At 38.6% G+C, this 22,620-nt stretch overlaps 1 protein-coding gene and 1 non-coding gene across 5 annotated transcripts in view; both read right to left on the bottom strand.

The window, feature by feature from the left end:
• Positions 1-22,620, bottom strand: part of CKAP5 (cytoskeleton associated protein 5) — a 52,389-nt gene that overhangs the window by 4,545 nt on the left and 25,224 nt on the right. For 3 of the 4 annotated variants that reach the window (XM_026082377.1, XM_026082378.1, XM_026082380.1), the window contains 26 exons: positions 22,279-22,371; positions 21,797-21,982; positions 21,234-21,328; positions 19,692-19,749; positions 19,484-19,609; positions 18,990-19,126; positions 18,646-18,820; positions 17,974-18,087; positions 14,777-14,905; positions 13,854-14,048; positions 13,116-13,251; positions 11,523-11,611; positions 10,188-10,313; positions 9,323-9,472; positions 8,700-8,903; positions 8,293-8,428; positions 7,207-7,400; positions 5,216-5,388; positions 4,975-4,998; positions 3,891-4,064; positions 3,318-3,438; positions 2,448-2,627; positions 1,721-1,908; positions 1,231-1,306; positions 551-739; positions 333-470 (listed from right to left, as the gene is read on the bottom strand). In XM_026082377.1, coding sequence (XP_025938162.1) covers positions 333-470; positions 551-739; positions 1,231-1,306; positions 1,721-1,908; positions 2,448-2,627; positions 3,318-3,438; positions 3,891-4,064; positions 4,975-4,998; positions 5,216-5,388; positions 7,207-7,400; positions 8,293-8,428; positions 8,700-8,903; positions 9,323-9,472; positions 10,188-10,313; positions 11,523-11,611; positions 13,116-13,251; positions 13,854-14,048; positions 14,777-14,905; positions 17,974-18,087; positions 18,646-18,820; positions 18,990-19,126; positions 19,484-19,609; positions 19,692-19,749; positions 21,234-21,328; positions 21,797-21,982; positions 22,279-22,371 — 3,606 coding nt within the window. The remainder of the gene's footprint in view (positions 1-332; positions 471-550; positions 740-1,230; positions 1,307-1,720; positions 1,909-2,447; positions 2,628-3,317; positions 3,439-3,890; positions 4,065-4,974; positions 4,999-5,215; positions 5,389-7,206; positions 7,401-8,292; positions 8,429-8,699; positions 8,904-9,322; positions 9,473-10,187; positions 10,314-11,522; positions 11,612-13,115; positions 13,252-13,853; positions 14,049-14,776; positions 14,906-17,973; positions 18,088-18,645; positions 18,821-18,989; positions 19,127-19,483; positions 19,610-19,691; positions 19,750-21,233; positions 21,329-21,796; positions 21,983-22,278; positions 22,372-22,620) is intronic. The other variant, XM_026082379.1, reaches the window with a different exon arrangement.
• Positions 3,159-3,269, bottom strand: LOC112973939. Its single transcript, XR_003256110.1, has one exon. It is a non-coding gene; the product is annotated as a small nucleolar RNA SNORD67 (small nucleolar RNA).

Genomic DNA, 22,620 nt, shown 5'->3' with positions numbered 1-22,620 from the left:
CTCAGGGGAGAGTGCTTAAAGCTTGTTTTGGTTTTGGTTAACTTTTAGTAGATCAAATGCAGTAACTGTTAGGATAAAACCTATGCTGCATAGCTGAATGTCTTATGGAGCATTTCATCCTGGGATATGCACAGAATGTTCAGGTAAGAACAGAAACACACTGCAAGTTCCCAAAACAGCCATAAACAATCTCCAAACTGAAACTAGAAGAGTCTGTCACGTGTTGGAGAAGCATGTACTACTTCATATTCAACAATCACTAAATAAAGCTTATTTCTTGAATAAATTGCCTTAACATCCCTTCTTTCTACCAACATATTTACACCACTTACTATGCGAGAAGCCCCCTTCTCCATTTCCTTATCAGCCTTGCTTCCAGTTTGGTCCATGGAGTGTTTCATTACTCTACATAGGTGAGCCTCCAGCTCAGACTCATTTTTATTGTCTATCATTGTTAGGTGATCTAAGATCTAAAAGAAAAAGAGGCAAAAGCTTTAGAAACTGCATGAACATCCAATTTAAAAAATACATGACTATAGAGTGCTCTGACCTTGGGCCCTTTCAGCTTGCACAGGGTGTGAAGCAGAGTCTTCAGTGTCCTTATAGGGAACTCACTCTTACATTGCTTCAGCTTCTCTTTGGGAAAGACCTTCATGAAAATGTGGATATCCAGCAGAATCCGATCCAGATTGATGCTATTAATGGTTTCGGGGAGAAGCCGCACCATTCTCCACAGACACTGAAGAGAAAGTTTGAGTTAAAGCAAAATAACTCAGTGAAGAAGCATTTAAATATATAAGGGCAGATTATGCAAAGTGATCACTGAGCTGTTTCACTCTGCTATGATACACAGAGTGACATAATATTTGAAATGGTACATACTAACTCTTTATAACTAGCTACTCTTTATAACTAGCTATAGTGTATCCCAGATCTCTCTTTAGAGCTGATGCATAAAAGAGAATGGAGTAGTGCTGAGTTCACTACCAATGACAGGAGACTGAGCTCTTCGTGTGAAGAAATTTTGACAGATAACGCATGTACACTAGGTACATCCCCACACAGTGTGGAACCTTCAGGTTTAACCTCATTAAGAATACCCAACTTGTTTCTAAATCATGTCAGTTACAAGAGGGGGTATATGATAAGAGAGAAGAAAAAAATTACAGCATCTAGGCTGTTGCTTCAGACCAGGTATTTCAGAGTTCAAAACCTCTACTACAGGCTCACCTTCATGACAAGTTCTGAGAACTTAGGTGAGCTGGCTGTTGCTAGCAGACTGTCTTGAAGCAGAACAAGCAGAGCACTAAAAGGAATAAATTTATAACAAAATTACACAGGGAAGTGCTATGCAGAATAAAGATGCCAACTCTCCACAGAATACCACACCACAGACCGGGGTTAGTCAAGCAGTTTAATATCACACTGTGCAATAGTTCTTTATCTCTAGTACTTCACATCACAAGAGTTTATAAAGCAAACCGCTGAACTACAATGCATACAGAATAACATGAGGCTGGCTGGCTTAGCCTGTCTCCAACTGTGTAGATTGTGTGGTCAAGTTCTGGTCACCATTAATGATCAGTCACAATTCTTCATTAACCAGCTCAACTATTACACAGACAAAATGACGAATGAACAAAATCAGCCAGCAAAGGAAAGGTTTTAAATGTAAGAACAGACGAAGAGAAGCAGCTAGCATATAGTTTTCTTTATATACCTCAAGATGTTGGTCTGGTCAGACTTTTCCAGAACTTTCACTACCAAGAGGTTGACTGATCGGATGACCTGCTCACCCTCCTCGAGGTCTTCAACCCGAGAATCCAGCATTAGTGTAATGAGACCATGCATTAGGTCCTTCAGCACACCAGTAGATGCCTCTCGAGCCAGACTCTCTATCTGAAATAGCTAGCAATTGAAGCCAACATCAGAATTTTTCTCTGCATAACAACATTTCAGTGTAGGGAGTTCTCTAGACTACACTGCCAAGTTTTTTGGCATTCTGCCCCCCCCCCCAAAAAAAACCACACAAAAAAAACACTCAAACAAAAAAAAAACACACAGCCCATCCACACACACACACAACACACATTAAATCTTAAAAATGCACTTGGAAGAAGGTTATTTCTATTGAGAGACTTCTGAAAATATTTAGGTCACCAGTTAAGCATTCAAGGAGATTAGGGAATATTAAAATAGAACTTAATTAAAATGTTAGAGTGGATGCATTTTGGAGAAGTAGCAAACAGACCTTCTCCCTCCCCTAACTTCTCAATCCCCACTCCCTCCCAAAAGACGCATTGGTGACCAGATTACCTAGTAACAAACCCTCATAAAATTCAGTAGTAAGCTAACCTAGGCACAGGTCAACGCTGGAAAGGCCTTCTGTTCTCCTGCAATTTCTGCACAAAACTTATTTTCTCTTCACCTTAATTCAAAAGTCTTACCGAGATCATGCTCCCAATAATACAGCTGTAAAGTTTGACTATCTCATCTTTGTCCAGCTTCTCATCTGCCATGTGTGTATTGTAGATTAGCCGAAGCTGCATAAATGTAGCTATTAGAAACTGGTCAATGTGGCCAGACATAGCTTCTGCTTTGTCTTCTTGTCTAAGAACCTCATCAATCTAAGAGGAAAAAGAGGGGGAAAAAAAAAACAATAAAGTCAACAAGCTGCAAACAGTGCAAAATAACTATAATTTGAAACCGTTCTATAGGAACACTCTTGCTGTTACCAATCCACTTGCCAAGGTGTTAGTTTTCTAAGCCTTCACCCAGAAATCAGTGACTGCAGACTCCTGTAGCCAATCCCAGTACAACCAATTAGTGATCTTTCTGTGAGCTGCAATCCTATACTGTACACATCTGAGAACAGGAAATGCTGCATTATGGATTCTGGAATTAGCCACTTCGTGAAATCTTCTGAACAAAACTTTTCTAAGTAGTTAGAACCAAGAGCCAAGACAAAGTTCCTTTGCTGGGGAGCTGTAAAACAGTTTACATTTAAAAGCTAAGCCTCACTGGCAACAGTCAGCTTTTTCAGATTAGTAGCACAGATGTGAACAGAACGAAAGCAAAGAGATATGCATATTTACATACTTAGTGCTTCTGTGTTAAGAGTCTATGCTGCATCATTTAAGCAGAATTTTTATTGCTAAAGCGAGTCAGATGGCCCCTGTGCACTTAGTTTTGTCATCAGGGAGATTCTGAGCAGAGTCCACATCACCTGACATGGATGCTCCACCAGAGTGCAACTCATCACCCTCGCAGACAAACAGCTCAAGTACACTGAATAGTTGCTACCTTAATTCTCTTACCTGTGCCAGAGCCTGAATGCTTGTATTTATATCACCACTGGCTACTTGGGAGATGACAAAGTTGATAGTAGAAGCTGTATTACTGTGCAGGTCATCAAAGTGTGGGGATACAGCACGGATCCTAAACAGTTGAAGAAAACAGGATTCATGACTCTTTGGAGAGACAGTTCTAAATTACACTTCTCTGCTATTTTCTCTAGTGACAGCTTATAGTCAAGAGAAAAGGATTTCATCCTCACAGTGGATGCTGCTCAAGGAAGGAATTGTTCCTTTGGCGCATCTATTCCACTACCTGTAAAGATACTGATGATGCATTTACAAACTCAAGATCCTCTTACTACAAAAATGTATAAGCAGAACTATTTTTTTTTCTTCCCCATTAGAAATAACTCCTATCTAGATTTCAGAACACTAATCACAGATTGCCTCTCTAATATTGCTCTTCAAACCAGCTGAAGCTTTACCTTATTGAGTAAAGAAGTCTGAACACAGACTAGCATTGTCAGTTCAGCTTCTCAAAATGGTTATATGGCTCTAATGAATTCGCTTAGGTGGAGCTGTAACTAGACTCACTTGGGCTCAGGAATCAGGACTGGCTCAAAGATGTCATCTAGTTTGTGCTGTACAAGTGCTGGCATCTCACATCTGACAGTACCATTGTCATTTTCAATTTCATCAAGATCCAGCTGAAATTCCCGTGGAACAGTATGTGTTGTCTCAGAGTGACCACCCATGTTGCGATTTTGGCTATAGAAACCAGGAAAGAGGTGTTTATTATAGATGCAAGAGACAAGAGTACTAGCACTAGCATCCACTGGTAGCCCTAAAGCTCTTATAACAGGATAGCATAGGTTTTGCAGACCTGATTTTATCCAGGTTCCATAGCAATAACTCCCTTTACCATTCCCCTATCCGTTTGTACAACAAGCTTTTTTAGGCCAGGAGAGCAGCTGCTAGTTACTTGCCTTCCCAGTTTCTCCCATAACCCACCATGAGACCCACTGCAGCTGTGAGAAATAGCACCAGTTTGTTAGGAGAGATACCCAGCATAGTTTAAAGTAGCATTAACAGAATATTGTATTACAGCTCATGGGTGGCTCTTTTTTGTTATTTGTTTTTATTTTAACATGATGAATAAGATGCAGATGTACATAGCAACCTAGCAAGCTAATCTGAATCTAGGACTCCCAAAATCCCACATTATTTGCAGGTCAAGGTGCTGCATATTAGATTTTTAATGGAAACGGATCATTTTCAACAGGGACTTTTCCTCCAAGATAATGAGCAGATAGGAATGTTGTTTTGTTTCTACTACTGTTCCCCCAGGCTGATTCACACATGCTCATCAGTTCTGTGCTGTATGTTTGCCCTAACAAGTTAAGAACAGGGTTCAATCAATACTAAGTTTAATGCAAAATATATGAATAAATTCTCCCAGTATTACCAGCAGCTGCTTAACATGGAAGTGCCATGTCTGCCCTGCAGTTTGATTTGTAGTTGCCTTGGTAGAGGTCCTCTATTCTTGGTTTCTTTCTTTTGTCTGCAAATAACCTAGAACTGGCCACGGTAAACTCATCACCCTCAAGAAGGGATGACTAGAGTAGAAATCGAAAGATACAAGAGCCTTTCTACCAAGGAGTTAGTGGGCAGTACTTACATCCTATAAGTGCGATACATAATTCTGTCCATGGAGAAGCAGTGAAAAAAGGCACAAGACCATTTAGAAAGATTTCAAGACAGACAAGACAAAAGAAAAAAAAGTTTCATTTTGTTTTGCATTATTTGGCCTGTTTTCACAACATGCAAAGATGATGATATAAGAACTAAAATAACATTGCCAGACATGATATTAGCACACGTACTATATAGGCTAGAAAGCATAACTTTTCATTACATACTTGAGTTTGGAGGACATGTCCTCAGCTGGTCCCTTCCGTAGCATGCTAGCATTAGTGTTGATGTTTTGAACGCGCTGAGGTTTCTCCTCTGCCTGCCTCACGGGAGCAGCAGCTGGTCTCTTGGCTGACCGCTTTATTCTCTCCTCCAGCATGCTCATGTCTTTCTCCGAGAGCTATAACACACACACACACACACACACAAAACGCTTTCACTCAGTCTGCAAGTTGCATAGGTTTTGGAAGTCTTGAAAACCTACAGAAGATAAACTTTTATTACTGCAGATGGAAGTGACTGTAATACCAAGAGTAGGAACTGTCAATACCACCATCTAGTAGCAATCTACCCGAGTCACTCTGGATTGACAGAGGCTTCTTCAGGAGCTAATTAAGCCATATTGCCAAGCTCTAATACTGAACACAGCTGCTTCCAGGCCCCTTATTTCCAAGAAAAAAGTTGTCTGAATTCAAACCCTAGCACTATCACGTGCTTCTAATTGTTGCTTGTGTTGCCTTAAAATAGCTTAAAGACACTTTCTATACAATATTCCAGGCTATGTTTTGCCATTAAAGAGAGAATCCAGGGTCCTTCTACAGTGGGGCTGTTCAGTGTAGCTGTAATTCAACCTGAACACAAGGTAAGCCAACTGAACTTTCCACTCAAGAAGAGAGAAAGAAGAAAAAAAAWAATCATATTTATCATCTTACCTACAGGACTGAGGATTACCAATAACTGCATTTGAACAGAAGTAGGCTTGATGTTTTTCTGGGAAGTACTCTCAAGCATCTCTATAATTTGGAAAGCTTCATGAAGAGCTGTGCATTTTGCAACTAAGTGGACTATTTCAAAGCTTAGAAAGCCACAGTTACAAGGGGCTCAACACTCAAATACTACAGTTCTTTTCTTAACCTTTATAATCTGAAGGTATATGGACTACAATGTAACACTCAGAGAAGGAGAGAGACTTCACTCTGAAGAACAGTTAAAATAAGACAGGAATCCAAAATGCTAAAGAAAATGCAGTACTAATTCTCATGGAGATTGTTACCAGAGGAAATAACAGATAGCAAAATAATTCAAAAACCTGAATTATTTCAGGAAGCTGGAAGGGCAAAAAAAGGCAACCTTGTTTCCCTGCACATAGTACTCCATAAAAGATTCCCTCCAACCACTTGTAGGTACTATGGCATAGATCACAACACACACACAAAAAACTAGTACTGACATATATATCATATTCATATCAGTTTTAAGGGCTAGCTTTCTTATTCTGTTCTCCAAATTCATAATCTCTCTGGTAGAAGAGGTCTAACTGCTCTTAACTCAGGTTACCTAATTTTTTTTTCAATGCCAAAAAATTCAGTATACTTAATCTCTTAGGCACAGTAGTTGTAGACGATGCAGTGAACTTGTTTTTCCCTGCTGGAAGCTCGGGAAGTAAAGTTTATTTTGGAAGCTGAATTTTGTCATCTTTAACTTTTATTGCAATTTATATGACATTACTAAAGGTGATTTCTAGAGACTGAAAAAGCAGCAATGCAAAGCAACACAGTACTGACAGAGACCTTAAGCACTGGAGTGGAATAAACTAAAGCAAACAAAAAGCTTAGCACACTTCAACTACTAAACAAAAACATTTGATGGAGCCCCAGCAACTAGCCTTTTTTGGCCAACTAATTTATCCAAATCTCAGTGTTATAAAGCAAGTTACTCTTTATAAACAAATTTAATTCCTGTAATAGATCAGTGTTTTGCTCATTTCTTCAATTTCAGTTTTTCATTCATGAACATCCAAGTTATAAATCCCATAATCAGCAATTAACCAGTAAACTTTTAAAGGATCTATGTCGTAGCAGGTTATTTCCAACATTACAGAAAGTTCTTGACTCCAACAGCAAAAGGTGCCATAACCAACCACTAGCAAAACAGTGAGAATCCCCTACACAAGTGTAAGGATTAAAGAAAAAAAATCATTATTTCCAGGTACACTCACATTTCCAATCAGCTTGAACACTTGGTCACCATGAACATTATAGACAGTGACAATGGTGTTCAGTGCAGCATTGCGCACAGTGTTGTCTCTATCACCAATATGAGTTGCCATTTCTTTCAAGGCTTTCCCTGGAGTTGGCTGGCATACATTCATGCCATATGATTCAACCAGACATCCAAGCTCTTCCAAGCACTCTAAAGGAAGAAAATAACACGTATGCACATTTAAATTTAAAATTGCTGGGAAGAAAGCCCTCCTATTTTTGTGATTCTCGCACAACTTGAACAGACATTGTAGAAAAGTGAGTCATGATGATAAATATGGTGACAGAAAGGCAGTTCTCTCCCTCCCTCATTAGAAATACTCGGGGTGATTTATGGGATGAGTAGTAAACTAAAGGTTCAAACTACTTCAACCAACAGCATTTGAAAGCTGCCAGCTATCCTTGCACCCTTCTCCCAAATATCTCCCATTACCATATATGAGCAATGTTACAGCTGTTTCACATCTAAGTCGTCTGGACAGTTACAAGCTTGCAATGCTGTATTATGCATAGAATTTAACTTGCTGGTTATATCAGGATGAGATATTCTCAGGGTGACTAGGGAGCTGTTTGAACTACAAACATCATACCACAAATAACTTCTGAAATAAAGGTGAAGCAGATGTACAACATAGAGACATTTCTTCTCAAAGTCTTGATCAAATTATTATTGGATTCCCTTAGTCATTCGGACAATACTATTATCAAAATTCTCCCAAGTACTGTTTCACTAAGACAGTGAACCTACTTAAAAGGCAGGCTTATAATCTGAATGTTGATATGCAGTTTACTAGATTTTTCCCATTGCTTCTCTTTGAAAGGTGCAACAAATACACACACACACACACACAAGATTATTTTTCCTTAGAATCTGATCTCCAAAGTGTTATGCACTTGCATAAAGTGCTACATACAGGCAAATCTCAAGTTTCAGCAAATGTTATGTTGGCTTTTCCAGGTCAAAAACAAAGCAACTTCAAAGTTCTTTTGACAAGTGTATATTTTTACTTTGAAGCTGCCCAATTCATAATGCTATTTCCCACCTGCCCGTTGTTTTGAGTTTTTCGATTTTGTCCCCTCCATGATGAATGTGAACATCTTGCTGGCTGGATATATGAGACACATCCTGTTCAGAATGGCACGCACATCCTTGCGGATAACATCTTTCGGTTCTCCTACCTAGGAGGAAGTGGAAAGTCCCCCCCCCCCCAAAAAAAAAGATAAATAAAAGGAAGAAATACAGAAAATTTTAAAGTTTCCTGATATTAGTGATTAGTCTGAATAACATTAGGGAAGCCAGGGTCATTCTCAGGGAAAAACCCCTCTTGGTGAATTCTTTTAATGGTAAATATGCAACACATTCTGAAGGAACAGATTTCTACAGTGTTAGATAACATCCTGCTACATTCCTCACGAAAAATAAAGTTCATTTCTGTACAATGTACATTACCTTCAGGATAAGATACGGGATGAAAGAGGATGCTTCATTTTCAGTAAGGTGATATTCTTCTTGACTCAGCAAATTGAAAAGCAATTTAAGGTATTCAAGTGCTTTCATCAGAACACTTGTGTTGGTATCAAAAAACCGCAGGGTAAGCCACTTCAGGATCAGATCCAGACAGCTGATGACTCCATCTTTTTCACTCTCCAAGTGCTTGAGGTGAAAGGGAAAGAAGAGGAGGAGGAAGAAGAAGAAGGAAAAAAAAGTTGTGCAAAGTGAAACACTGGTCAAGAGCAAGAGCAGAGAATAAGGAAAAGCTATGCCTGATAAGATGGTCTATGTTTATAAGTTGATTTCTAGAGTCAAAAGTACTCATAACTTACACAGCTTTCTGAAATTCAAAGAGAAGTCTTCAGTGAGCAAACTGATCTCCCCTTCTCCAAAGGGACAACCAATATTAATAATTTTATCATTCCCCTGAAAAATATTTCTATATTTCTTCAGTTTTAACCTCACAGCACAATGACCCCTGACTTTTCAGAGAACATCTATTTAATTTTAATTGAAACAGGTTCTTTCATGGCAGACAATAACTCTATATATTGTCATCTGCTACCACAGTCCAAACTCACCTCAATCATAACTGCCAGTGCTTTGTTGTGGTGCTGGAAGTCTGCATGAAACATCTCATCCTGTAGCCATTTGGCCACGCAACTGGACATCTGAGTTTTTAGCTGCTCAATATATTCGTCACGGGGAGTAGTGAAATTCCACTTCAATACCTATAGAAGGCAGCATTTGGGACTCAAAGCAAGCAACACTTTCTTCCTGAAAGAGTCTGCAAGTTACAACCTTTTTAATCCTGCTTTAGAATCTGTTTTCAAAATGATCTCGTCGTCAACAAGCAAAGGACTGCATTAGAAAAATGGAAGCAGTGGTGCTTACTCATCTCTGCTTACACAGAAAACAGTGTTGAGTGGTTATCTTGAGGCTATTATCCCAATTACCACTAATTACTTAAAGTGGCTGGTTTTAAGCTACAGATAGGCCTATTTACTAGCAAGTAATCAATAAAGTGCATGTTTTAAGTGACAGTATTTCCCATAGAAAGCAAGCTTGATAGGAGGGGCTGCTCAAAATAACTATATTAAAGTTTTTACACTGGATCCCAAAAATCTGAAATTAAGTCAACTGTTTTCATATAAAAAGTTGATATATTACAGCAGAGGACCATCTCTTAGAAGTTGTGAAAAGGCCTTTTTTTTCCCCCAAGAGCATATGAACCCACAAAATTTGGAAAGCAGCAGAGGAACACCACAGTAGAAGAGTTAAGGGCCTGTGAAAGCCAACTGGAACAGTCGGTAGTCAATCTATCCAGGGGATGGATAGAGACTAGCACTTTCAAGCCATAGCTTTTTAAATTCTAAATTCAAAAGTAAAAGAATGCACTAACACTACACTAACTTCAATAAGTGAACACATTCAGAGTTCTCTCACCTTCAGACCTTTCTCATCTTTCATTCGCTGTTCTTTCCCATTTGGGACTATGATAAAAATAGGACCTGATTTATCATCATCTTCCTTCAGATTAGGCTTGGTTGGTACTTTCTTCCCTTGTACACCCTGAAAAAAGCAAGGTATTAGGAGACATCACAAGACACATATGCCTCAGTCCAAGCAATCACAAGCATCAGATACCACCCAACCTCATGCTGCTGAGGTGTACAAGAGCCAGGCAGAAGCTAGAAGAATAAAGTTGATTAGAACTTTAAAAGTATGTGCTCTGCTGCTGTGGAAGCAAAACCTACTACAGCATGTGCAATAGTATCCTGTGAAATATAACATTTCACTCAACCAGTGCGCACCAGTCACCCACACACATCCCTAAGAGCCAATGTGATACCTGTTTGATAGATTTGCTCTTTGTCAGACTGGTATTGCCTTTGCTGAGGCTTGTATTAGCTTTGGACAGGCTGGTATTGCCCTTGGACATACTGCTATTAGCAGACTGCTGTAAATAGGCCACAGAAAAGGCTTTGTAGTTAGACAAATAACATTTACTCCTAAGAGTTAGCATTCCAGGTTCATTATGTGTTCAGCAGAGGCATTAACTCTAGCATCAGACTTTTGATAGAAGACTACATCGACTTAGGCAAAGTTACAAATCCTTCAAGGTTTGTCCCGTTCACCCCTGACGTGAATTTAAGCCTATATCAGTTGTTCCAATTACAGCATTACTTTAGACAATGGTGGCAACAGGACTGGAGAACAGTGTTTTRTTTGTTTTAATTATATACATAGGACAAACTTTAAAGTTGATAGCAAAAAAATTTACTGTAACAACAGAAACTAACCACAATTATGATGCAATCAGCTGAGGCTACTACTATACATTTAAGGATCTTCCTTCGCTTCTTGCATCTTGTGCTACAGAACCCTTCATACTGTAAGGGTGGTAAGAATTTCTTTGGTACATAGGCTCAAAATAACTGTTTGAAGTGTAGCGTTGGAACTGCAATGGTAAGAATGAATTCTCAGCCATATCAAATCAAGGAGGCCAAGGAGACTTAGAGCACAGAATAAGCAGCTTACAAATCTGCATTTGTGACAACACAGCCTTTTTAGGACTAAATAGGCAATAATGAAAATAGTGATTAAGTAGATAATATGGGAACACTTCTCATTTAAGAACTTAGACCAGCATAAAGATTCTTGGTAAAAGCAGTTCCTAGCAAGGGCTATAGTCTTCTACCTGTAATAGATTAATAAACTACAACTATTCATTTAGTAAGACTGATTTCATATGAATCTTATCCTATGGAATCAACATACCTTAGCTTTAGAAGATGCTCCTCCCACTTTGGCTTTTTTGGGATCAGGCTTGGATTCCATGGTATTGGACCCTGAATCTTCAGCAAGGCCTGGAGAAACAATAGACCATTTCAAAGCTACAAACAAGCCCATTTTAGGTCAGCAGTTTTTCCAGTCAAAGCACAGAAGAAAAGATTGTTCATGGAGACAATAACATTCTTATGATCACACAGGGGTATGAGGATTTTAGATGCATAAAGGAAGTTCCTTGAATTGTGTGATGGCAGACAAAAGCTTTCAGAATTAAGATAATTAAGAATATTAATTGATATTGTCCCAGTTTGATAACTTGTCACTATCAAAACAATTTTAAAATGCACCTACACACCCTAATGTCTGAAGCTGTAGTTGCACTGTCAGTTTGAGCAGGCAAGCTAGACGAAAGAGAGCAAAACTGCTTCTTATGACCTCTTGCCCCCGATCCTGTTACCCCCTCCCTCATATCAGCAAAAGCATTCTGGTAGCCCCACAGTGAACTACCTTAGGAAAAAGATCCAGATTAAATTTTTAAAGTTTGCCAGGTTAGTTTTTGTTATGCTCAAGTCAGATTAATATTATTAAAAAACCTCAAGCCAGGTCTTTTAGCCTCATTACCACACAGATATCCTCAAGGAGAGGCTGACCGACAGTTGTGTGGAAAGAAAAAAAAAAAACCAAAAAAACAACACATACATTTGCAGTTGACTCAACTGCAAGAAAAACCAAAGACCAAAACTGAAGGCAAAATTCACTGGATCATATAACTGCAACCCTAACTATGCTCAACTTCTCTCCTTTTGCTAATCATTTTTCTTCCGCTGGCGTGTCAAAAAACTTCCCCCAAAACCTCAAAGCTTAAGTGCCATGACACAGATGCATAAAATTAGAGGCTTGCCTGCACACATGCACTCAAGAAAGCAATTCAAGTAARTGCAAACTTAATCAAATGATTCTCTGCAAGGATACATTTTCAGAATTAAAAAGCATTAAATCAATACATGTTCATTTGATACAGAAATTGAGAAAACCTAAGATTTTAATTCATTTTTGTTCATATACTCAAATTAATCTTCTAAAATGCATCCACATAAAAACAAACAAAAAGTTAAGGCAGAGATTTTCCACAATAACAGGGTAAATGCTCCACAGGTACCACAATCTTTGGACCTATGAAGCTCTGTTTTTACTATCAGACCAGCCCACAGAGATAGCCTAAAGAGTGTCTTTCTGAAAGTTATTCTCAAAACAGGTTGATTCTCAATAGGTTGTTGTGGAAGCAACCTATTCCACAACAACATACAGAAGTTACTATCATCCATAAACAACTGGAAGCTCTTCACTGCAGATAATCAACTTACCATCTTGATCAAACTTAATACTACAATTTGAATCTAATCCATTAATTCCCATATTCTGCTCCTGCAAATAAAACCCCTTCGTAGAGTGTCAATTTTGGAGCCAATGCTCTCAAGGAAACATAACTGAACACTAAAGTGTCCTTTCATCTATGTATCTTCTTTAGGGAAAAGAACACCGCCCTTTTCTCAGTCTTTTCCCAGAACTTAGAGAGGTTACCTGATGTAGGTTGGAATTTGGCTGGAGCTGCTCCCCCTACCACTCTGGAAGATGCTTTAGCAGGAGGAGCTGGTTTGGCTGGCATGTTGGCTTTGGCTTTCTCAAGCATGGCCAGCACCTGGTCTTTGGATGTTGGCTAAAAAGAAAGGTGATAAATATGGAAAGATCACTGTACTAATACATGCCACATACAAGGAAAGTGACAGTACTTTGAAACAAGCTATTCTCTATTTAGCATCTTCCATGATACTTATCTAAAAGTATCTCTGACAAGACCTATGAGGAATATCGGTGAACCTACAGTTTGTTTTAGGTGAGCAGTCATATGAAATTAGTGGAGAGACATAACAGTGTTTCAGCTCTCAAGGATCCATAACATACACCCACTTGCTAGAAACAATCATAAAGGTGTGGTCAAAGTCATAGAGCTGGTCTATAACTGGTAGAGAAGCTATCTACAGGTAGTTGTTTTGGTTTTTTTTTTTTTCCCCCCAGGAAGAAAAAGTAGAGTGAATAAATATTAAGTTTCTGAAGTGATAAACCTGTAGTGGCAGTAGTCTTTCTGAGGTAGAAGACTCCAATTCAGTCTCCTGACACTAATTAGCAGGCCCCCTTCCCACCCCACCAACAATGTAGACAAACTTACACGACTCAAGACAACATGTCACGAGACTGACTATGACTTGTTAACACCTACTTATTCAAGCTCACATTATCTAATCTTAGTGACAGCAATACCTTTAGCTTGCCAGTGGCTTTTGCCATCTTCTCAAAGCCAAGATGCATCATAAAGGATGGCAGGGCATCCTGTGCCTTCTTACGCACATCCCCATTTCGATCTTCAAGGCAGGAATAGAGGTGAGGCACACACAAAAGCAAGTCAGAAGGAACAGAACGGAGGGTAGGCAACTTCTCAGCCAGCCAACCAAGAAGCTGAAATAAAGTTCAGATAAAATTTGTTCATCAAGAAGTGCTCACTGATGTTTGGAATATCTAGCATAAGTCACAAGAGCCTGAGTAGTAGTCCTTTATGTTCTCCTACACAAAGGCAAGAACCTCGTCCTCATCCCCCCAGAGAAAAAGACAAGGAAATCCTGACCTTTGTTCAGACTAAAGTCCTTAAATAACATCAACTTTAATGTCGGGGTGGGGGGGAGAGGGGGTAAGAAGTTGTTTGGTTGTTTTTTTTGAATACAGAATGTCATTATGCAGCTATTTTAAAACTTGGAGCCTGGTCTGGTAAGACTTCACAGTCCTTTTCTTCTTTTTGAAAGTGACATCAGAACCAGGTAGCACAGCTGATAAGCTGCACCTTATTAACCTCAAATATATTAATGCCTCCAATTCAGTTCTGTTTTTCATGACCATGYGGTTACTTCGAGGGAAAACATACTAGCTCTTAAAAGGTTGATCAAAATAGGCTTAAATTTTATTTGGGCAGCACTGAAATTTGAATTCGTTATCATGCTGGAAGACAGCTTGGTTAGCCTTTTGTGGTTTAACAATTCTATGTCAGTATGAACACTGAGTTACTTGTTGTTTACTCATGTAATGGTAGCTTTATATAATTTCAGTTTGCTTAGATAAACATAGCCCACAGCAAATACAGTTATTTTGATTAAATGAACATAAGGAGAAGTTTACATAACAGAAGCCTTTACCTCTTGTCTTAGGAAAGGATTTTCTTTTTTGAGCTCCTCAGAGAGATCCTCACCTTCCAACCACTCTTTCATGCCAGTTTGTTCAGCCCAGGCATTCACAGTTGCTAGTGCAGCAGCACGAACAGTATTCTGTAGCAAGAACAAGATTTAGGAAGAATAATCCTAAAGACGAGTCAGAAGATCACAGTAGAAGAGGTACCAGATTCATCCTTTCAGTTAAACGAAAAACTTTATCACACGCTTCAAAGACTATTTTTGTTCACTGTTTGAAAAGATCTAGGTTCCAGAAGAAGCTAACTTTAATGACACTACTGGATGTAGAAGTCACTGAATCAGACACTATGTTTATCTACTATCAATTTTTAAGAATCTAAAGGCATCTTTAAAAGTACTTTGTACCTGCTGCCATTCACTGATAAGGATTTGGGAGTCTAACTCATCAGAAAGCTAAATAACACAGTTAATGATTTACATAATGGTTAAAATAGATTTAGTACCTTCATAAAGCAAGGCAAGTGGGTTATGGAATCTGCTATCAGCTTCAGGGCACTCTTATTTAGGACACATATGAGCAAAAGTCATCTCAGGAATAGAGGAGTCCCCTATTCTTACACAATTTCAGTCTCCACCTTTTTTTCAAGCCAGACTCTACAACAGCCCCCCTCTTTGAAGCAGCTGATGTGCAGTTAGGAGAAGTCAAATGGAACACTTCACAGCCACAGTTCTTCAAAATGTTGACAGTTACAGACATGACTGTATACACATAACATAAGGCCAGACTCCTAYGTAGGCTGAATTTTTGAAGGAAGTTGATGACATAATAGAGCTCATTTAGCTTTACTGGGTTACTTTTGCATTTAAAATTGATTGATTCAAGCATGCATCTAGAAAAGCAACCAGCATTCTTGCCAATATGTTGTCCCATCTTTACACTTGTTTGAGAAAAAAATCCAAATCATGTGCCAGAGGGCAAATAGATGCTTACCAGGCTCTCTAAAAGGGTTCCCATCACCCAGATTTCATTTGTCTTGATTCATGCTACAAGTTGTTGGGCCTCCCTTAAACTGTTCAATGGATTCTGGGTCAATATTTGGAAGGAGGGCTCAAACAGGAGCCCTTCTCTTCATCTTTAAAAATTCTAGCAACTGGGTAAACCTTGCAGTACTACAAGAAAAGTTACTACTGTAACAATGTTTGAATGAGTATACAGTCCTTTGTGAGCACTACAGTGATTACAAGTAACACTGGAATTATGCTTTTTTTGTAACAGGACAGGATAATCACAGTTGGTCTCATCCTTAAACCATGCATTTACAACTGAAGGGAACTTGCTGTTTCTTCAGATAATTAGACTGTGAATAAAACAGGAAACTGAATCACATACAGTCTCAGTTCAAGACTCCTAATGAGAAAACAGTTTGAACTAAGATGGTTTTTATCTAGCCCTAGGATCAGTCCTAGTCTTCCCATAGTTTTGGGATAGGTAGATCCAGATTCATTGTCTTCGTAAATGTGACAATTGCTGCTCTACAGCTAGCGTATATTCTCAATACTGTAACAAAGCTGAAATCGTAGACAACAATTTAAAGTCCGCATTCTTGCGGTTCCATCAGTCAGCTTCAGGCTTCAAGTAGAGGTAACAAAAGCTCCCCAGCTTAAATAAGGGGTCTCTGTTCCATTCTAAGCTTAAGAAACTTCCCCCACACCACGTACTCCCATGAAATCAAACACCTGTAATTCTTGACCTTGGGACTTTTTGTTTTGTTTGAAAAGAGGATCTTCAGAGAAGGATCCTAGAAGGGGGAAAGGAACTAAATGATACAATGAGTTGCAAAGAGTACCAGTGTAATACTTGTCCTCTACTATCAAAGATCAAGAATGTGGCTTCCAACAGAAGGGACTGTTAAATTTTGGGTGCTGTTCAACTGTATCTTCAAGTTCATTGGTGTCAGCACCCACGGCAGCAGTTCTTGGCAATCTTGGCTTATCTCCAATATCAAATGCCTTTATAAAGCGGTATTCAGGCAGGACTAGTCTTTCCTACTGCTGCAAACAAACATGTCAAGCTTTGTGACGTGAAAAGAAGCAAGTCTTACTGAAGTTCTTAGGTAGGATAATTTGAGGTTTTGCCCCTTCAACAAAAAGTGTCAGAGAACAGACAATGCATACATTGCAAATACCAAGGATATAAACATGGAAAGTGTTAGCACAGCATGCATATATTGATGATGCACACTTAAAATCAACACATCTTGTCACTAAAGTATAATACATTTTGATTTTTCATTAGTGGGCTTATGAAAACCGCAGCTTGTAAGCTAGAAGCCAGCTTTTCTTGCTTTCAGATATATGCAGTCCTTACAAGAAGGAGGCTCCATGGTACTGAAGCACAGGAGTAGTTTCCTTTTCCTAGATACTGATGAGAAGCTCCATCAAATCTGGGAGGAAGAAAACCTGACACATTCATGAGCACACCGTGGCTCAGAAGCTGCCTTGCTGGACCAATACCAGTCCAAGCTGCATGAGCTTTGGCCTCCAACAGAACCCCTTTTAATGTCTTAGCAGCTCCACTGCAAGACTGAACTGGGGGGAGGGACAGATGGGACAATTCTTTCTCAACCTGTATGGCAATGCAGACTTACGAAATTACATTGTCAAGCATCTTTTTCTCTCCTATGGACACCAGCAACAAGAAAATGTCACGGTAGAAATCTAGTTTTTGATGCACACCTTAGTCAACTTTCCAAATGGCAGCTTCTGATGCCAGCAGGACTTCCAGCCTGAGTCTGTTCACCTGTTGCCTGTTCTTTTTCCTACTCATGTTCAGATACAGATATCTGAAGTATGCCATCTCTGACAATTGCCTGTGACTTCTGGCACAAAACATCAGCATCTGCCCAAGTCTCTTTTCCCCTACTTCAGATAGCTCTCCTTCCCGTGGCTCTAGGTTTGATTTTGACAAAGTATCTTGCCAAGATCAACACCAACATTATACAAGCTTTAGGTAAGAACTTTTCCAAAGAAGTTTTGTAAGCTTCCAAAGAAGTTTTGTAAGCTTCCAAAGAAGTTTTGTAAGCTTCCAAAGAAGTTTTATTTACCATTCACCTCTCAAAAGCAAGCCCAAACAGTAATAGTTACTCTCAGGCATAGCTCAGACAGCAAACTGCAAAAAGGAAAGGCCTTTATTAGCGTCCTACCTTACTATCCCCAAGGACCGTGATGATGGGAACACCCAGATTTTTCACATGCTGTTTGATATTTGGGCCCATTGCTGCTGCTAGTTGCTGGAGAATGCTCAGTGTTTGTTGCACCTGCACATAAATAAAAAGGTTTTAAATAAACTACTGTTAAAAATCATGTGCTCAAAGCTCCAAGTCACATGGGGAAGAGCAACACTGTTGTATGTTTAGGTTTTTACTTTAGAATGCCTGCTCAATATCTATTCCAGACCTTAAATTCAACACACAGGCAAAATTTATTTCCTCTATGTTAAAAGTGGATTCAAATTAAGGTCAATTAAAAACATTTTCAAAAAAGGACTCATGTCACTTTTGCCACAAGCAGAGTAATTATTCAAGCTGGGGGGAGGAGGTGCTTTTTTTTTTTTCTTGATTACATTACATTTAGAGTACAGAAGCTGACTCTACCCTTTTGTGAAGGCATTTTTACAACACAACAGCAAACTTTTATGAAAAGCAGGCAAGTATGCAATCTGGAAACACACAATTCACTGGCTTCAAACTGTTGATTTCATGACAGATACTCCAATTAATGATGGATGTGAGTCATATGCAAGATTAAGAACTCAGAAATATCYTGTCTTCAGTTCTAAGCTGAAAGTGACTGAAATAGGATTTTGAGTTACATACCAAGATTTTATTGGAGTCATTGAGACGACTCTTCAAAGCACCTGGAAGTTCTCCTATGTTTGGCTGTATGAACTTAGCATCATTAATGATGCTTGTCACTTCATCAAGACCTTCCTTCCGGATCTTCCAGTTTTTGTCTCCAATTTTAGACACTAGTTCAGTTGTGATCTTATCACTGTGAAAGAAGAAAGGCAAATAATCCAATTCCCTAGTTTTGTGTCTTTTAGTATTTGAGTTATGCTTTAACAACATGGATTTCTGCAAAGAGGAAGTGCTTATAAATACAGTTTGGGGTTATATGTTGCACTGGAAGTATGTCTTCAGTTTGTAGAATCCAAACCTACCCAATATCTGTTCTTGGCAAGAGATCCACAACATCATTCCCTACATCCTCCTGTTCTTCTTCCTCACCATCATCCCCACTGCCCCCACTGTGCCTAGAAATGCCACGAGTTGGGGCTGGTGCTGTCTGCCCTTGCATCTGCAAGCAATACAAGTCAGAAACAGGTAGTTAAGACTTTTTCATTTGATACTAAAAAAATAATGACACTTGCACAATATAAATATGCTATCACAGGGCAACGGACTTTTAAAACATTACTCCAAAAGAACTGAAACTTGTTGAAGATTATCATGAAAAAAGTGACTATTGACATTATATATATACACATACATACATACACATATACATATGAGTTAGCACCTACTTTGGTGAATAACCTTCCAAAAACTACTTCACTTACAAAAATATGGTTTAGACTACAAATTTGCTACAGATTCCAGCTACTGAAGTTTCCACGTAGTATAAACAATACTTTGTTTCAAGAGTACTACTTACCTTTTCAAATTCTGCATCTATCTGGGACAGAAGGGCTGGCTTCTCATCTTCAAAAAACATTCGCAAAGGAGGTCCCACATAAAGATACATGACTCCCAGCAAGGTAATGGCAGAGGTCCTTACAGCCTGCCAGAAAGAGGACAAAAACATTTAGTCTTCAGATTAAGGATTGATAAAAATTCAGGACTAAAATCCTAAATTTACTCACTGGATTAGTGGCAGCAAGAGCTGTCTTCACGTTACTGATGAAAGCTTTGACATTCAGTCTACAGAGGGGAGGAGGGAAAAAAAAAAAAAACACAACAAGAAAAAGACATCTCCATGAAATGCAATGCAGAAAGCACCAACATGAGAAAAAAAATCACAACAAGAATAAACAACTTAAAAGCAGTAGATACTAGAACTTGTAAAATAATATCACAGGTACAGTATAGATGGTAGCTATTTAAATAGCTACAGAAAGATCCGTTTTTGGGAATAACCTACTATGAAAATCCACGGAACATATGATAGTTTACATCAAAGACTGCTGGTACTGTGGCTGAAAAGTTTACTTTACATCACTCACATGATTGCTAGGACTCAAATCCTGAGGGATGTCTAATATCATTTTAGGCATCTATCACACAGCCATATAAGAAAAGATACACTTTTTTTTGTTAATCTGTATCAGGATATCCCAGAAAAGGGCACAAGTTGCTTCAAAAACTAATTTAAAAGACAAGGACATGAAAGTTATTACTGAATCTCTTGTATCACCTCAGAATTCAGTACAAGAGAAAACAGATTGGCAGTCATGGAAGCTTCCTTTGTGTCCCTGCACAACAAGAAAAGATGAGCGCAGCCCCAAACACTGCTGTTTAGTAACACATCCATACAAGATGACAATGATCTTGGTGGAAATACTTTTTTTTTTTTTTTTTTATTTACATTAACATGTAAAATGTCACTGAAGAAAAGAGTTTATTTACCAGGCTTCAGCAATGTGACCATCCATTTAATAGCAGAACAACTCCAACAGGCATAGTAACTGCCCAAGTAGTCAAATGAATTAGTATTTAAAGACTTTACTGCTCAGAAATGTTATCCTCATGAGTAAACTATACATTAGTGTATCACATACGCTTAACCACAGTTAAGAGACTGTTGCTTAAAAAATAAATAAATAAATAAAAAGTCAAGGAATGTTATCCGGGTTCTGACAAGGAACTTATTTTTTTCCTCCCCTCATAGCTCCAGATACGATAATGGCCATTTTGTTAGCTAAGACATCATCCCATTATCAGCCTCAAAATCTCTCCCTAGGAGAACAATAAGCATGTTGGTATGTACTTTTCTGTGTGTGTTTTACTTTGTTTTTAACCATAAAAATATAGCAATTCACCAGGGTGCAAGTGCATCCAAGTAGAATGAGAACAACAGATGTGTAATACCACAGTTACTTGTCCATCTCACTTCTGTTGCATGTAAAACAAYGCTCTTCAGAGAAGGCATAGTGATGAATAAAGCATCTAGTAGTAGTGTAATATTTGATACAAAATCCTATTACTAATGTCAATACTTTTCTTTACACATTAACACCTAGAAGAACACCTGAAAGGGCTAACATCAGAGTTTTAGAAACAAAAGTTCAGATACACTTGCAGTCACACTCTTCAAGACCAATTTAACATAGAAGAACAGATTCTGTGTCCTAGATTAGAAACATTTTCATTCAAGCTTCTCTTGGCAATTTACTCAAAAGGCTTACCCAGAAAAGCCAAACTCTCTAATTGCATTTGAGAGCCAGTTCAAAGTTTCTGACTGGTTTTTAGGATTCTTCTGAGAGAAAGCCATAGCCACAACCTGTAACAGAAGAGAATAAGTGTGAATTTTCACCAGCAGCCCAGGTGACAAAGCACTGTAATAGCAGAATGAAAACACCTGCTCAGACAGAGCAGTGCAATTAAACGAAGACAGCTGGGACAATATGCAAGGAAAAAWTTGTTACGCCACAGTAATAGAATGCAACTGCAACTGAAGTGAATCATAAGTTATGAAAGTACCAAAAGGCAGCCAGAGATACTGGTATGACAGATGTTCACCTGCTTTGGCAATATTTCAGTAAGTCACTGATCTATTACTCCTTATTTCCTCTTTTGGAGTAACTTGTACGTAACTTCTGCCTCAAGAGATATCTTGAGAGCAAACAAATCACTGTTTTAGTCAACACAGAAAACTAAACATTTGGGATTTATTCCTCAGACTCAAAGAACACCCTACATAATATTTCTGTCTTTATTTACTGGAAGAACATTCTTCCTGTTTACTCACCTGTTCAGCAGTCCATGGCAACTGACATGCTTCTGCTATTGCTGTCATGGCTTCTTTTGCATTACTCCCACATTTCACATCACCAACCTTGTCTACAAGACCATCTAGGACAATTTGTGCTGACGTTTTGGAGAAGTTTCCTTTCTGTGCAACCAACGCAACTATATGAAGTTTGATCTGCATCACCTGGAAGAAACATATAATGTATATTTGTTATGCAACTTCCTTGATGTTTGTGATGTTATTCATGTTTTAATATATATATATTTTTTTCCTTCAAATGGTGTCTCCTTAAGTCTYAACTCTAAGCAGAAATAAAAATTAACTTCAGAATTTATATTGTAATTGACACAGATACAACTGTGGTCACTATGCTAGGACTGCTAGCAGTGATACATATGCAACTATGGTTTTTAAGCTAAAGTGTTTTTCTAACTGAAGTAACACAAATGGACTGTTAGTTATTGAAGGATAATTATTACCTGAAAATTGGTTTCCTTCCAACCAGGTTTCTTGGCAAGCATTCTTACTAGAGCCTGGCAAGGCATTTCACTTCTCTCCATCAGCTCTACAGCCTTAAGGATAAACATTAAGTTAGCCAGCAGTTCACAAACTGTACACAAAATAAAAACAAAAACACCCCACCAAGCAAATATAAGTTACCTCAACTGTCCTGTAAATATATTCTTAATACTGAACAAAATTGCAGAATAATTTAGGCCCATGACCACACAGTGAAATTCTGAGCACAGTAAGAATCTGTCTGAAGAGCCTTACTACAAGAACCCCCTGCACCCCCCCCCTTTTTTTTTTTTTTTTTTTTT

Source organism: Apteryx rowi, unplaced genomic scaffold (assembly GCF_003343035.1).
Source record: "Apteryx rowi isolate R43461 unplaced genomic scaffold, aptRow1 scaffold_574, whole genome shotgun sequence".
Classification (NCBI taxonomy): Eukaryota; Metazoa; Chordata; class Aves; order Apterygiformes; family Apterygidae; genus Apteryx; species Apteryx rowi.
The sequence above is the reverse complement of the archived record's forward strand: the minus strand, read 5'-3'. Positions and strand labels throughout refer to the sequence as shown.